The sequence below is a fragment of the Parasteatoda tepidariorum genome, chromosome 9 (assembly GCF_982258835.1).
Source record: "Parasteatoda tepidariorum strain Cologne lab strain chromosome 9, Ptep-v5.0, whole genome shotgun sequence".
NCBI lineage: Eukaryota > Metazoa > Arthropoda > Arachnida > Araneae > Theridiidae > Parasteatoda > Parasteatoda tepidariorum.
The window spans coordinates 69,383,450-69,400,771 of record NC_141763.1 but is presented as its reverse complement, the minus strand read 5'-3'; the positions used below and the strand labels follow the sequence as shown (position 1 = coordinate 69,400,771).

Below are 17,322 nucleotides of genomic sequence, written 5' to 3'. Positions count from 1 at the left end.
AATTAGGCACTAAAATTTGCCAGGAAAAAAATTGTATTTATATTTAAAATTTAATTATCTTATTTAGTCTAAATTGTATACATTTCATTGAGCTTTGTTTGTCTTATCCTCTTCAAATATATATTTCAGAAATGCAAATGTTTTCGTGTGAATTAAAGTGGACTCTTCGTTTTTGTTACGTTTTTACAATTTTTCATATGCCTACATGTGTTTCAAAAAAGTATTTCAAAAATATAAATTAGATCATTTTTGCTCTAAAATTTGATAACAAAAAGATTCTATTTATATTTAAAATTTAATTATCTTTAATTAAGCTTTAATTCTCTTATCAAATATATATTCAACAGAAATGCAAATGTATTGGTTTAGTAATATGAATGAAAGTGGACTCTTCGTTTTCGTTACATTTTTACAATTTTTCATATGGTTAAAACTGTTTCAAAGAAGTATTTCGAAAATATAAATTAGACTATTTATGCTCAAAAATTCGACTTGGAAAAAATAATGTTTACATTTAAAATTTAATTGTCTTATTTTGTATAATACTAATTAGTCTAACTTTAACTAAGCTTCAATTGTCTTATCCACTTTAAATATGCAAATGTATTGGTTTAGTAATATGAATTAAAGTGGACCATTTGTTTTCGTTACATTTTTACAATTTTTCGTATGACTACATCTGTTTCAAAGAAGTATTTCGAAAATATAAATTAGACTATTTTTGATCTAAAATTCGATAGGAAAAAAATTCTATCTTTATTTAACATTTAATTATCTTTAATTGTCTTATCAAATATATATTCAAATATATATTTCGTAAATGCAAATGTATTCGTTTAGTATTATGAATGAAAGTGGATTCTTCGTTTTCGTTACATTTTTAAAATTTTTCATAGGGTTAAAACTGTTTCAAAGAAGTATTTCGAAAATATAAATTAGGTTATTTATGCTCTAAAATTCGACTTGAAAAAAATAATGTTTAAATTTAAAATTTAACTATCTTATTTGTATAATATTAATTAGTCTAACTTTAACTAAGCTTCAATTGTCTTATCCATTTCAAATATGCAAAAGTATTGGTTTAGTAATATGAATTAAAGTGGACTCTTCGTTTTCGTTACATTTTTACAATTTTTCGTATGGTTACAACTGTTTCAAAGAAGTATTTCGAAAATATAAATTAGACTATTTATGCTCAAAAATTCGACTTGGAAAAAATAATGTTTATATTTAAAATTTAACTATCTTATTTTGTATAATATTAATTAGTCTAACTTTAACTAAGCTTTAATTGTCCTATCCACTTCAAATATATTGGTTTAGTAATATGAATTAAAGTGGACTCTTCATTTTCGTTACATTTTAACACTTTTTCATATGGTTGCAACTGTTTCAAAGAAGTATTTGGAAAATATGTATTAGGTTATTTATGCTCTAAAATTCGATAGGAAAAAATATTCTATTTATATTTAAAATTTCGATGGAAACAGATAAACTAAAATAACGTAAAATTGTTATTATAATACTAATGTTTCAAATAGTACATTCATACCACATGTAAAATGTCAAGTATTTCCTCATAAAATCCTAATTATTGTATCATAATAATAATAGAGTTTTGCTTCAGTAGTGCATTCTCTTAACCAATTTTGATTACATTAACATTCTCATATTTTTTACATAAAAACTCGGGAGGTTTTTCCTTTCCTCAATCACGTTTGTTGTACACTAATCTTTTGTTTCATTGAAATATGCGTTCTCTACCCTCCAAATTTTAATACAAATAAACCAAGGACGTGAGATTTGTGATATTTTTTCTCTTCCTTTTTTTTTATTACAATCAGAAAGAAGACAAATAAAGCGGTACTCTTTGTTGTAACCCTTGAAAAAATTATTGTGCCGCCAATTTGCACACCAAAATAAAGATCTCAGAAATAATGAAGCATAAAAAGAATAATTTGTATTGTTTCTTCTTTATTTTTTTGGCGAGTTGAAAAGGGTGACAAAAATTAATAGAGAGGAAAGTCTGAATTAAACATAAAAAAGTTACACTTGGAATATATAAGTTTACTGTTATGTCTATCTCTTGTATACTACTAAAAAAAATTAGTTAATTAAAAACAATATACTTAATTATACATTAATAAGAATTATATATTAAAGTATTCGACAGCGGTTGGCACAATTATTTTTTTTTGAAAATAGCCTCAATTATTTATTTAAATTTATTTTAGCTAAGAGGACGTCCTGACATTATAAATCTAAAGTAAACTTTAAAAGTTTTTTAAATAGTTTTTTTTTCTTTTTTAAAAATGTGTGCATAAGAACTATAAATATTTTACATCACGCCAACAATTCTATAACTAATTGTAATGCATAAATATCAGAATATTTTTTTCCTTTGATCAATAACATTATTATCTGTGTTTTGAACGAAACTCTTCAAAAAAGTTGTAATATACAATAAAAAATATGTTGTTCAGTATTAATTTTTTAAATAAAAATTCTAAAATTTCTTACTTTAAGCATGATAACAATAATAAATTCACATTGAGACCTTAGCTTTCAGTTCAAAAAATAGCTAATGTTATATAAAATATACATACAAACTTTCAAGGAACCCTATAGTAAATTTTTTTGTAAGGCGGGTTAGTGTAAAGATATATTCTCGAAATCAATGTTGTTTTGAAAATGCATTTAAAGTAGGTTATTGCTATCTTGTTTTGTTTGTTAGCATGCGAAAAAAACAGTCACAACTTCGATTCTGCATATCGGAGAACAAAACTTTTAAAAAATTTAAAAAGCTAATAAACAAAAATTCAAATATAACATTAAAAAAAAGTCGAAATTTACTCCAAAATTGCTGATTTTCATCCCCCGAATACCTTAACTCAAAACTACAGTCAAAATTCTATATATATATATATATATACAGTCAACCTCTGCTTAACGAAGTCTCTAAATCCAGATAGTATGTTCGTTATATAGAAAATTCGTTAAATAGAAAATCTCATTTTGAAATATGTAAACAATACAAAACAGGTTTTAAGTTCATAAACTCTAGACATAATTAAAACAGCAATTGATACACCTTTATCTTGTAAACTAGTATCTACTATTCATTTCAGAAATCTTAACCATAAAAGAAATCTGCATTGAAAGCAAGAATAGAACAAAACATTATTCAGTGTTGCACTATCATGCTACATACATTTTCAACTAAAAGAAGCTACATTTATCTATAAAATTATAGCTGCATTTATTATAAAAATAATTTTAAGCATACGTTAGCACATGCGTTCTTAAGTTTAATTGCTTCTGATAAAATACGTTAATTTTGTCAGAGCTTTTCGTTGGAAAGGCAAACAAAAAGGGAAAAGGATTTTACTGCTTTCTCTAAAAGTTAAGTGGCTTCGAAAATCAATTCAAGGTCATTTTCACCATAAAATGCTCAGAAATAATTTGGGAAATAAGGCAAGTGGATCTCAAAAAAAAGTTCGTTAAATAGAAAATTCACTTCGCTATTTAGAAGTTATTTTACAAAGAACTTTCCAAGGTTTCTGGAAAAAATTCGCAAAATAGAGAAATTCCCAAATTGAAGTTCGTTAAATAGAAGTCCGACTGTTATATATAAAAAGGAAAACAATACGCGCAACGCGCATTAAAATATTATAAGAAAAAAAAAATCTAAGAATATGTATTTTTCTTTTTTTTTTTTTATTTAATCTCCTTTATCTTTTCCTAATTTTAGAAAGTTGTCAATAAAGGTCTTCTCCGTTTTTTTTTCGCATTTAACTTGCAGTTTAAATAACCACTTACTTAGCTATTCTAGTGTTATCGTTTTTTTTTTTCTGTTTGTTTACTTCATTTCGTTTTATAATAATTTAATTACAAAAATTAAATTTAAAATTTTTTTTTGAATAATAGCATTTTTAACAGGGTTGGCTTTTTGTCGGCAGAAACTGGTTTTTGCCATGCCAGTGGCAGAAACTGGTTATAATCGGTAAAAACCGGCCAAAAGTGGCAGAAACTAAAAATACGTCTATATTAGTTCTAGTAATTGCTTAATGACATTTTGTTTAAGTAAACTGAAAAATGTAACTCCACATAATTGAAAAAACTTTTTAATTCATTGTCTGTAAATATATATTATTTTGTTTATATTAATTATAAAGAGTGCAGTATATCAAATATTTATACAAAACAAATCGGACCAATTTCCTGAAACTTATTTTTCCTGTCAAGTTTCGACAACTACCCCAGCTGCTAGATGGTGGTCCAGTTTTAAAAAATATGCAATAGATAAAAGTTTCACTAGTTCTGCTGGACTTGAGAGAATCTTCTCAAATTTCTCGTTCGTGCATAGGCAAATTGAGAAATTGTTTAGGTTTAGAAACTGCATCAAAACTTGTCTTCTGTTATAGATTACTGCAGAGTGCAAACAATGTAATATTTGATTTTGAATGGTGATAATTTTGTAAATAAATTGTACTTTGTTTAACATTTAATTGTTTTTTCTATGGATTATCCATTGTATGTCAATCTCAGTACTTACTTTTATGTCATTTTCTGAATTTCTACCAGTTTCTGCCACAAATGTGGCAGAAATGGGTTTCTACCATGCCGGTTTTAACCGGTTTCTACCAGTGGTTTTAACCACTTCGGCAGAAACTTGCCAACCTTGATTTTTAATCACATTTAATTAAAAATATAATTAATTTGTATAAAATATAATGTGCATAAAATCATTTTTTACGTATCTTATTTTAAAGAATAGTTACTTAAAAGTGTTTCCAAATTTACCAAATCTGATCGAATAGTGTCGATTGTAACTGTAAACATTTTAAATGCCCTGCAAACAATGATAATAATAACAATGTTTGAATCGCAGCTCTATCATCATATCACATGAAGTAATGTTTTTTTAAAAAATAAAATAAAAAATAGCAATGTAAGATTGAGATTATATTAGGTATTCAAGACGATCAAATTTATTTTTTGCTTATTTTTAGATAGCGTTGTCGATGCTGATTATGAAAATTTGTAACAGTTACTTTCGTCGGTCAGGTTAATTGTTTGCTTATTTTTAGCTAGCGTTTTCTTTACATAGCAAAAAATAGTGAAAAATATAAAAATGAAGAATAGCCACAGTTTTGTAATTATAAAAAGTGTTAATAATTTAATTTTTTAACGTTTGAAAATTTACACCAGTGTTGCATTACTTGGGCTTCAGAAAATTCGCGAAATTTGAAAATTAATCATTGATTTTAATAACTTTCCTGTAGGTGGAAAAATCTCGCCAAAACGGAGTTATTTAAAAAACGGTTATAATATATTTTTTTAATATTTAAGTAATTTGTCAGTTCTGAAGGCCTGATAATTCCTTACAGCAAGCATACAGAGTTTAAAATAATAACTTTGCTTCGAGTTTAAGATGTTTAAACTGCTTCGTTTTTTTTTTATTGGCGAAAAATCTTCAAAAAACGTCTATGAATTTGATCTTGGCTGTACCACAATATCAAGATATTGTACTACTTATATATCGCTATAGTTATGCAAAAAAAATTTATTTATACATTTATTTTTCATAAAAACGTAAAAGTATAATTTATAATTAGAAATATTAAAATAAAAGATTAAAATGATTTTTTTATTAAAATATGCAGAATTCATAAAGAAATATCGTTAAAATATTAATAATCGAAATTCCAAAGTTGTGACAGAATTTTTAAAAAAACTTTAATTTCATATGTTCATAAGGAAAACATTGAAAAATCCGGAAATATAGATTGCATGTTAAAAGGTTGCAAGTTTTCTTTACTTAATTCAAATAATTTCGAAGTATATAGACATATGATTAAATGTCATATTTTTGATTACCTTGTACTCAATGTATAGATAATAAACAATATAGATTTATAAAAATTAAGAAAAATCAAGCCAGCTATAATGGAATATTTGATAATATCTAATAAGAGTTGATGACATATTCCTCAGCTGCAGCAAATAATTTAATAACATTTTTAAAGTCTAAATCTTCATATGACCATTCATTAATAAAGTTAAGAAAAGTATGAGTTTCTGATATGCGTTACACCAATTTTACCTTTACATTTAAACCCTGAAACACATTATTTAAACAAGTGATTTTTGCCTTTTAAATTAATGAGCAAGTGATGGACACAATGGCAACACAAATAAGAAAATCTTGAACTCAGTGAGCAAATGATAAACTTTTGAACTTAAATAATTCTACACCATAATGGAAAACGTAATATTCGAACGGGTAATTCATTAACCATTACAGAAATCTCTAAATTAGCCCATTTTCCCAATGTATAGGAACAAGCTTCTTTTCAATTAATAGCTGCGTTGCTTTGTGGTTAATTTCTGCAACATTTCAGTGGCTAAGCTAACGTCATTTATCACAAGTTTCTTCCACTCTTCCGAAGCTAAAATCTCATCTGCATGAGAATATAAACAGTCTTCCACAGCAGATTTTAGTGTTTCATCTTGATGAGTTTTAGAAAGATTCATGAGATCGCAGACGTTCGAAGGCGTCACATTTTTCTTTAGACGAGTCACACATTCCTTTTTTAGCTCCGGAATCATATAGTTATCGGCAGCAACAAATAACTTGATGGCATCATCAAAGTCCAATTCATCTAATGATCCTGTGTAAAGGTATTTTAAAAAGTCGTCCATGCTCTCTACATCCACGTTAGTTATTTCAACACGGCCATTTTTACTTTTAAACGTATCAGTTTGGAACATGTTTTTAAAGACAGATGATCTTGCACTTAAAATAAAACGATGGGCGTAAAATGATTCACCCTCTACAACTAACTCTACATCGGTAAACTTGCTAACTCTGTAAGCAATACTCAGATCATTACTTAGAGTTCTAAATTGTGCCATTTTGTCAGACGATTCCTCATGTGATGGAACATATCTCTTTTCTGTTATTTTTGAGGTTTCTTTGTCAGTAAAAACTGCCATTTCACAATACAACCACAAAGTATCATTCCTTAAAAAAGTACTAACCGCTTTCAGTTCTTCAAACTCCGTGAAAGGTGGAAAGCTCCATTCTGATTTTTTCCCAGTATTGAAAACGTGTTCCTCTTCTTTGGTCGCCAAAGGAATGCCAGCAGAACTTAGGAGAGATAGTTTACAAAATAAACGTTGATGGGATTCATCCCCTTTTCTCACGCTAATAACGAGGCACTCGCCAAAACCACTCTTTTCCATCCGTAAAATCATTTCATATTTCCCATTCAAAGGTATAGGTATAGTCACTCTATGCCCTGAGTAAAATGCACTGAAGTTTTTAATGCTTTTTTTGAATGAAGCAGTTTCTGCTTCTGATCGAGTAACAGCGGTGCATCTGTTGTAAGCAGGTTCTGGAGCAAAACATGTCCACATACGCCACTGAATAGTAAGCGCGTTATCGAGTAAATATTTATTCGTTTTATTCAGTAAATCAGATTTATCCCATATTTTGGGTATTTTGAGAGTTGAGTTTTTCAAGAATACCTGGTAATCAGCTGTTGTATCCAAAACACTGATTCCATTGGCTGCAATTATTGAAATGGCGTAATTTACCGTAATGCTTTGGGGTCCTGTGTCATCTTTTCTCCGTAGATATAAATCAACAGATTTGTCTGAATGCAAGCCTTTTGGGTACAATTCTACACACCACACAGTTTTTTGGAGTGACTCAATGGTGAATTCCGGACTTATGAGCAAATCACTTTTGCTAAAAAAATCTTCAATAATCCACGTGAAAATAAAATCGTCTTTACCAGTCCGTTCCGACATTTTGAAATGTCCAAATAATATGTTGAGTTTTAAGAAAACAGTAAAAAAAATAATTAAACACTTGATGCTTTTTCATAACACCGATAGCGCGAAACCTTTGAGTTTATCTATGTTTAGTTTTGCGTCAAATAAAAGATAACCTTATTTCGCAATTATTATCCGAATGTTTTCTTTATTCCTTTGGGAAATGTTAAAAGATAATATGCAAGATATTTTTCCTCTCTCAGTTTTGTTTTACTCACTCCGATAACATCAAAAGATATAAAGTCTCGAAAATATTATCTGAAAAATGCAATTAAGATAGATAAAAATACAATGTTGTCAGCCTGTACATGCATTTAATTTGTTTTTACTATCTTAACTTTAAATCTTTAGTTCTCAGCTCTTACGTCATTACTTGATTTTCAGTTACAAATAACACATTTTAAAACAGTCAATTTTAAACAAATAACTTTTTATTTAAAGGTTTTTCTTTCTTTTTTTTACATTTTTTATTTTTTATTTAGTTATGGATTCAGCGATCTAAATCCATTTTTAACCAACCAACCATTTTCACGCTTTCGATTAAAAATTATATCTGCTTAAAGGACTCAATTTGAACTTCGAAATTTTAAGATTTCGATATAAAATGTTTTACTTGTACATGTAGGGTAAAATTAACGGTGGCTACCGAACACGGGGCAACTAAATATAATAAATGGCGATTAAAATATTGATTGCCAGCACCACTCAATCGCTGCTTTTTTGGTATAAAAAAAATGCACCCCATGAGCATTTTATTATTTTTTTACAGATAAATGGAGATTCTGAGTGTTTTATAGCATTTGAGAATTTCTTTATTTCAGTTTGTTTCTAAATTTTGTTTCGAATTTTTTTTCTTCATTTTTGAAATGAACCTTATAAAGTTTAGCGCAGTTTAAGAAATCTTTCAAAAGAAAATGTCTGACATTATTAAGGATAGCTACCTTTTTTAACGCTTAAAGTTTTCAATTTTCGAAAAAGAGGTGATATGTATTAAAAAGTGTCTATGCTACAATGCCACAGGATAGCAGTAAAATGCTCTGATTTTGTCTTATACCTGTATAGTTTATTAAAAAAAATACTACTAAATGTTAGCATTATTTTCTTTTGAACATGTAACACTTACAATTTTCAGATACCTTATTGTATTAAAGACTTTTTAAAAAGTGGCTTAAAGTTGTTTTCTACAGTAAGATTTATAAATCAAAGAATCATTTTTTTTAAAAAGAACATTTATTTTTACACGTTTTAAACTAAATTTAGTATAATCCATGATAAACTATGAGAAATTAATAGCGTGTTTCTTTTCCGCAGTATACAATTTCTTACAACTTTTATCTGATTTTCTTGAAAGTAAAACAGCTTGTAGATTATTTATGTAATGTCTGATATCCATCACATTTTTTAATAAAATGGTAGCACATTAAATAAAAAGTGTTCTTTAAAGCCTATGTTTAAGTTTTCAATTAATCAAAAAAAAAACTGCAATTAAATTAAGATTGGAAAACTATTTCTTATGTGAATGCTATTTAATGTTTAAATAAATTACAGAGTGAGAAAGCCTTTTCAGAAAACTCCATTTTAAGTTTGCAGAAACTAATCTTAATTTCATCCATATATGCTTTACTATGAAATGTGCAAATTCCCTCTCATTCGTATAAGTTTAAGCTTATACTTTTCTGAATAATGTTTCCTGGTTGCCCACTATCAAAATATGTAAAAAATGAATTTTTTTTAAAAATGCTATACAGTAGCGTTTCTTTTTAATATTACAAATGAGCACGGATTACTAAAATTATATCTAAGCAACAAATCTTTATACTATCAGATTACAATTTAGTATTTCCTGTTAAATGATTAAAAAATTTCTTTTTCAAAATCTCTTTATAAAAGAGTATTTAAAGTAAATTAGGTTCAAAGTAGGTTTGAATAAAATGTTACTTTTGCAAATTAAACGCTATTCGCAAAATAATGCATAAAAAAGTGGATTTATTAATACTTTATTTACATATTAAACGCTTTGAATGGATTTGAATTCCATCTTTGTAAAATTTAATAATTTTTATTTCATAATTTGGCATAAATACCATCCTCAAAAGCATTCCCATCAGGATAAATGACCTAACACTCATTTGAAAAGGGCCCCAGTATAAACCACGTGAACGATCTTTTTTAAAAACATTTTAAATACTACGAAGAATTACCAGACAAACGAAAAGATAAATAAATGACTCAGCTTTCTGATTGATCAGCTTTTAAAGAAGAATCTTTTGTCATTTTAGTTCATCAGAACTAAACGAATTTTAAATATTTATATAGTTGAATAACCTCTTAGTCATCGTTTGTCTGCCATTTTCAAATGAATCAGACGGCCATAATAAAAATCGTGCTTTGTAAAACTCACATTATTTCTGAATTAACACTGCCATTTGAATGTCAAAGAATAACATTTTAAGAACAAATACAAATTTTATTCGCCTCTACTAATTCACGCTTCGATAACGGAGTAGCAGACGATATCACGAAAATACACCTTTAGAATATTGTAGCAATAATTATTAGCACTTTCTCTTCTAAAGAGAGATTTTGCAAGATCTCAGACGAGTGTTAAGTTAAACATCAGCAAATGAAATTGATAATAAATAAAGGAGAATTACACAAACGACCGAAAACAATAGGCGAAGCTTGTAGCTCGCAGACACGTTATGATGACTTTGAATAAGAGATATACTCATTTCGCACGCCTGTATTGTGCATACCTTGAATTCAAGAGAGCGCTTATGAAGTTAGAGGTTTTTCCACAGCAATCATATATCAATATGATTGTTCTTCCACAAATAACTCTTACAAAATGAATTTATGAAACAGCAGGGCTGAGAAAATGAGCTGAAAATTTGTGCAAAATGATGACCCCTAATGCAACGCTGCAAGGTCATTTTTGCTGGTATAAAAAGAAAGGGTGCTTAGGAAATCTTATGTCACATAAGCTTTTTGGGTGCTTTGGTGTTCATCGCCTGCTATATTCAGTAAATTTTTTTTTGTGAAGTCAGTTACTACCTGACAACATGAAGACCTTAGTAAGTAAACATGCTTTCTTTTGCAGTACTTGGGAGAAATGGTCACTTATATTATAAATCAATTATATCTATATTTTTATAAATTCTGGACGAAACTAATATTTAAGTTGTTTGAGTCTAGAAAAAATGCTTGCAAAAAATTATTTTTGAAAATGGAAAAATTCTATTCCTATATAAGGATTGTACTCTGATGTAAAAGTTTTAAGCTAATGTTAATAGCTCACATTATTCTATTTCCTTAATCTGTAGTAATCAAATACATTACATTAAGAAAAATGATAAGAGCTAATATGTTAAAATACTAAACGAAATTACATAAAAAATAGGCGATTATACTCCTGATGCTTGATGCTAAAGTTTAGGAAAATTCCGCGATTATGTTTTTTAAAAGAATTGCGTTAAAATTATCTTTCGAATTTCGCACGCAAATTATTATAGGTGAATACATCCTAACATGCCACAATGAATGACATCAATGCTTGAAGCTAAAGTTTAGGAAAATTCTGCTTTCATATTTTTTAAAAGAAGCCCATTGAAATAAACTTTCGAATTTTGCATGTACAAATTATTACAGTGGAATACTTTCTAACATGTCACAAGCAAATTATCCCTCCCTTTTTTTTAAAAAAAAAATTATAAGAGATAAAGTGTTAATAAAACTCTAATAGAAATGGTTAAAAATGCAGGATTTATGTTCTTGACTATCCTAATGTCAAAGTTTAGGAACACTTTTCATTCATATTTCCTTTAAAAGATTCATATTTTCCTTAAAAGATTTTCTTTAAAGATTATCTTTCAAATTATGGACTATCATTACAGTAGATTACTTGTTACTAAAAATGTTTGATTTCATAAATGGGATGACACATCTTATTAAAAACAAAATGTTGAAATTGAAAATTAGAAAACAATTGTAGATATCAGCTACTTACTGAATTTTTTGCTCCTAGAAATTTAATATCTATATGTTTAAAGTTTACATTACACTTTTTTAACAACTTGGAAAAAAAAGTATTATTTATTTTCATTAAAATTTTGTCTATGAATATGATAGTAAAAATGTAAGCAAAAGAAAATAATGCCAAGAAAGGAATTCACGCATGTATTATTAATTTGAAATATTTACACATATAAAAATACTATTTAAATATAAAGTATATTGTCAGAGTCTGATATAAATCTCATCCCGATAAAATACACCGATCTATCGAAATTTCATCTCTCACCTGATAAAATATCCGATACATACTCACAAAGTGTGTATTTCATATTCACTTTTTCCTTTTATAAGAACTTACGTATTATATGATTTAAATTAAAATTATATTGAAAATATTTTAGAATCTGCTTAGATATTCACCAATAATAATATAATAGTAATATAATAATAATAATTTGCTTTGGAATAAGAAATTGAAAAAATAAGAAAAATTTTCTCGATATAGAATACATTATTCTAAAAACAGTGCAAAACTACTTATCTACTAGATCATCAGACTATATTTTATTTATACTTTTCACGTCACGTTACTTTTTACGTTACATACACATACATTTTCCTCTTTACTCCGAATTGGAGCATAGGGCTTCTATCATAGCTTTCCATCATCATCTCACTTTCCATCTCATTTCCATTCCATTTGTGGTCAGATATTTTGTATCTCTTCATGTCTTTTCTATTGTTTTCAATTCGCTTACAATCATCCTGCTCTAAGTATTTTTAGGTCTTCCTCTTTTTCTATTGCCCTGAGGTTTCTAATCGAAAACTTGTTTAACTTTAAATTTTGCTGCGGTCTCAGGAATTTACAATCGGCCTTGGCAAGATTCAGAAGTGGTCACTTGAAATGCATGTGATTTCAGAATGGTTAAAAAAAATTTCTTCTTGCTTCTGTTCAATACAGGCACTCTAGTCCTGCTCACCTTCTTAATTGTTTAGGAGCCTCCTAGAGACAGCTGTTTGTTGAGCAGGAGAAGATCTTCGATGTTCTCAGGTGACTGAGTCTTTTGGACCTGGTGTAGGCTTTCCTACACTAGGAGGCTAAGTAACAACAAGAGCAACTGTAAATTTTTCAGGTTTATGTAGAACATGATTAATTAATTTCCAATATATATATATATATATATATATATATATATATATATATATATATATATATATATATATATATATATATATATATATATATATATATATATATATATATATATATATATATATATATATATATATATATATATATATATATATATATATATATAATAATTTTAAAAATATGTATAATTCTTCCAAGTGAGCAATTTTTTAATGCTTTCAAAATTATTTATTTATTTCTCTTTCTTCTTACTTTTTAGTTCACTTATTTATTTATTTTTACTTTTAGGTCGCTATCTTTTTCCTTTTCTTTGCTCTCCTCTCAGCAGTTTCAGCATTACCCTACTACTACGGGGGTTATTATGGAGGAGGATACCCATATGACTACTACAGCTACTACAATTACCCAACAACTTATGGTGCATACGCCTCTCCCTACTTCCTCTACAAAAGATAAGGCAGTATAAAATTCACCTCAAAGATCTAAGTAAGTAAAATTATGTATCTAGATCAGAAATGCTTTTCGCAAAAGCAAACGCAAGATATATTTCGAAAATATGCAGGCTGTTTACTATTGACTACTCTTGATCTAGAATCCTTAACAAAATATAAGCCAAACTTTTATGACTCCTTTATCATTACAAATGGTAACGAACTTCTATAAATAGTATAATTATGCAAATAAGCAACTAATATTGTGTTTATGACAACGGCATTTTTTAAGAAATGATTCATCTTGACTTTTCGATGAGATAAGGTAAAATTACCGTGTTTCTGGCTCTATGGAAACACCAAAAAGCTCGGTAATTATTACCGAAGCACGTTAATTATTTTGGTAAAATTAACAATAAAATATGGTTGCTTAATATGTAACAAATTTGATACAAGTGGAAAATTCGGTAATCTTTCATGATAACTTAGAACATAGTTTAAAAACTAATTATTCAATTAAATTTATTTTTCAGTTTTGTATTCTTTATTAAATGTGCGGTAATAAGAACCATAATTTAAAAACCGAAATTCTCGGGACTTAATTCACAAGAACGGAAAAATTGTCAAATGAATAGTATAAATAGCATATATTTTGGTTTTATTATTGCGGATTTCGTAATGTATGGTAATTTCACTAGAATATTTTTCTCTGATTTAGGATATACCGTATATACCAGATACCACCTTTCATATCAGATAAAATATTAAAAATAACTTCAAATAGTACAGTTATGAAAAGAGTACTTCATTAGTAAAGTAATTTATGCCGAAAATGACTATTTTAAAAACTAATTCCTCTTTAAATAGTTCGTTGTTGTTGTTTTTTTCTAATCCCCAAGAGGTCCATTACAATTAGACCAAATCCATAAGTCCAAAAGTGTCCAGAAAGTTTAAAAACAGATGAGGTTTTGAAAAAACCTCGTCGATCTTAAAATCGATACAAATAGTTTAAGCACTGTAAAGCATTCCGGATCAAATTACGCTACAAAGCTCCGACACTTTCATCCGTAAAATCCATCTTTACCGTAGAGAATTATACCATAATTTTTACAGTAATTATGGTCTATCAGTTTTTTTTTCTGCAGCATTTTCCGGTAAAAAGTACCGGCATCCTGAGTGCTGGTACTTTTTAAGCACTGTAAAGCATTCTGGATCAAATTACGCAACAAAGTTCCTACACTTTCATCCGTAAAATCCATCTTCACCTTAGAGTATTATACCATAATTTTTACAGTAATTATGGTCTATCAGTTTTTCTTCTTTTTTTGTTCTGCAACATTTTCCGATAAAAAGTACCGGCATCCTGAGTGCCGGTACTTTTGAACACGTCAACAGTTACTTCAATTGGTATATTTTTGAAGCGATTGAAGCTTTTATTCAAGTAATATCTTACCGTTACACAGTTTCTTAGGATTATTTATTTAATATTAGGTAGCTGGTTTTATTGAGGAAAGTGTTTTTTTTTAAATCACTATAATTTTAACTAAAGAGGACAAATTTATTTTGCAATGGCCTATCGATGTGATCAAAAAATGTTTTTTTTTTTTTTTTTTTTTTTTGCATGCAATAAAAATTTACGATTAAATTAATATTCCAGACAGAAGTTATATTTTTATGTAGTTTTCATAAAAGATTCCCTTTTTTTTATCTTTCTTTTTCTACCAAGAGGTAGGAAAGAAATTCCCATTGTGAAGCCCATAAAGATATTTGGTTTATTATTATTATTATGCAACTGAAGAAAGTACATATGAAATTCATGTCTCTGAATATGCTTCCATTCTCTTTTTGAGTGCAGGGGGAAAAACGTACATAAACCGATCATGTCCTTTACCAGAGGTATTCTCCAATTCCCAGATTACCTATTGTGCAAAAAAGTAATAAAATTCCCAGTTGATGTACTCGTTGATTGTAAATGGCGGGATAAGTGCCAACAGTGCCTTTAATATAAAAAAAAAAAAAATCAAAGAAAATTCTTACTTTAAAATCTGAAAAGAAAAAGGGTTTGTTTGTCAAATAAAGAATAATAAAAGAATGATTTTTATCAATGCTGAGATGATTTTATAATGTGTTTTTCGAATTATATCTAAATGATAAGATATTGAAAATGTTATGAAAAGCTTTTTGCTAAGGAAAATAAAAAAAAAGGCGGTAGTTTTTATTTATTAAACACGAAGCAATATCTATATTATCTTGCTGAAAAGAATTGTCTGGACTTTAAAACTGATGATCAGCTTAAATATCTTTAAGAAAATTATAATTTTTTTTATTATCATTTCTTTGGCAAGAGTTTTCCTTTCAGAATAACGTAATTAAAATTATTGATTAATTAGCAATTTTACGATTTCTTTTTATCAATTTTGCAATTTCTTTTATTCTCAATCTACAACATTATAGAAGTATTTATTTATTTATTTATTTTTACAAAAAAATTTATTTTTTACGGAATTTGGATTTATTTTAAAGTACAATTTGGTTAAATGAAATAATTTTGACTAAATTGAATTAATATGTATTAAAATAAATTAAATATATGAATTACATCTCATAGCATTATAGTAAAAATATATTATTTAATTTTAGATTCTTTTGAAAAATTTTAAAGATGAACAAGAAACTATTTATTTGTGATTTCTTTAATATACCAGGTGTTCCATAATAACATAATCCTTTATATTCTTAGAATCTTATGATGGTCATTTATCAGTGCTGTTTGTCAATGCACCATGTGCTAGCTTTAAATCATTATAAAAACATGATTACCTTAATGTGCATATAAAAATTATTATTGAAATTGTAATCGTTTAAAAAATTAAAAAACCCTTACTAAATTAATAATAGTTATAATAACTATTAATTATTATGTTTTTTTGGGACGAAGTACTAAAACTAAATGTGTATTTCTTTTTCTATTTCAGAGAAATGAAGAACATTCCATTTTGAAGAACAAAATCATTTTACAATTTGCTTTAAAGAGCCTATATGGTTGAAGAATAAACAAATAGAGTAATAATAAAAGCATACAAATAACGCTTTTTTTGTAAAAAATTTTGCTTGTTTTTACGCTTTTTCGTTAAAATTTTGTTTGTTTTATCACATATTAATCCTTTGAAATATTCATGGTGTATTTTAGTAAGTAAATTCAATAAAACATTATGTGACCCAAAATTTTTTGTATCAATATATTTCTTCAAATTCGTAGATTTTTAAAATTACACAACCGTACAATATTTCAAGATAAATGCACATGAAATAGAAAGTTAAATAATTATAAGATGATATTTGACAGGGAAAAAATCTATTCAGTGCACTAATTTCTAGTATAAGAAAAATTAAAATGCAAAAAGACTTATAAAAACAAGTATAATAAATTGTGTTCCTCTTAATTGTAATCATAAGTTACGGTTTTTACAGTATAAAGTTTTCATCTTTATCTCCTTTAAACATTATTCTTTAAAAAAAATTTATCATTGCTTTCAAATGCTTTAACTCTATGCTTTTTTACTTTCAGTTCTTAAATATTAAAAAATAGTCATTCAATGCATTAATGTGCATCGTATCACTATACAATATGAAGAGAAATTTTCGCGTAATTATCACATTGTTTTGTAATTGCGTTATTTTAAGACATATTATACCAGAAATAAAATCTGTGCACATTTGTCATCTATCAAATAAACCCATTAATGGTCACATAATTTTGAAGAAAAAGGTTATAAAAATGATAATTTTTATATTCAAGAAAATTATCTAACACTAAGTGTATATACAATATATGTGCTCATTTTTAATTTTTGGGTAAATTTTTAACTTACACGCTCATTG

General features: G+C 27.2%; 1 protein-coding gene and 1 long non-coding RNA gene across 2 annotated transcripts; one reads left to right on the top strand and one right to left on the bottom strand.

Moving 5' to 3' along the window:
• Positions 1–5,716: 5,716 nt before the first annotated feature.
• LOC139426749 (speckle-type POZ protein) lies at positions 5,717–7,997 on the bottom strand. Its single transcript, XM_071186630.2, has one exon. It carries the CDS (start codon positions 7,816–7,818, stop codon positions 6,361–6,363), a length of 1,458 nt encoding a protein of 485 aa, XP_071042731.1. The 5' UTR covers positions 7,819–7,997; the 3' UTR covers positions 5,717–6,360.
• Positions 7,998–10,754: 2,757 nt separating this feature from the next.
• LOC107438434 (uncharacterized) lies at positions 10,755–16,665 on the top strand. The gene is made up of 3 exons (XR_001583366.4): positions 10,755–10,916; positions 13,298–13,495; positions 16,416–16,665. It is a non-coding gene; the product is annotated as an uncharacterized LOC107438434 (long non-coding RNA).
• Positions 16,666–17,322: the final 657 nt, after the last annotated feature.

Excerpts from the sequence above, each read along its gene's own strand:
- LOC139426749 (XM_071186630.2), bottom strand. The coding sequence starts at position 7,818 with ATGTCGGAACGGACTGGTAAAGACGATTTTATTTTCACGTGGATTATT.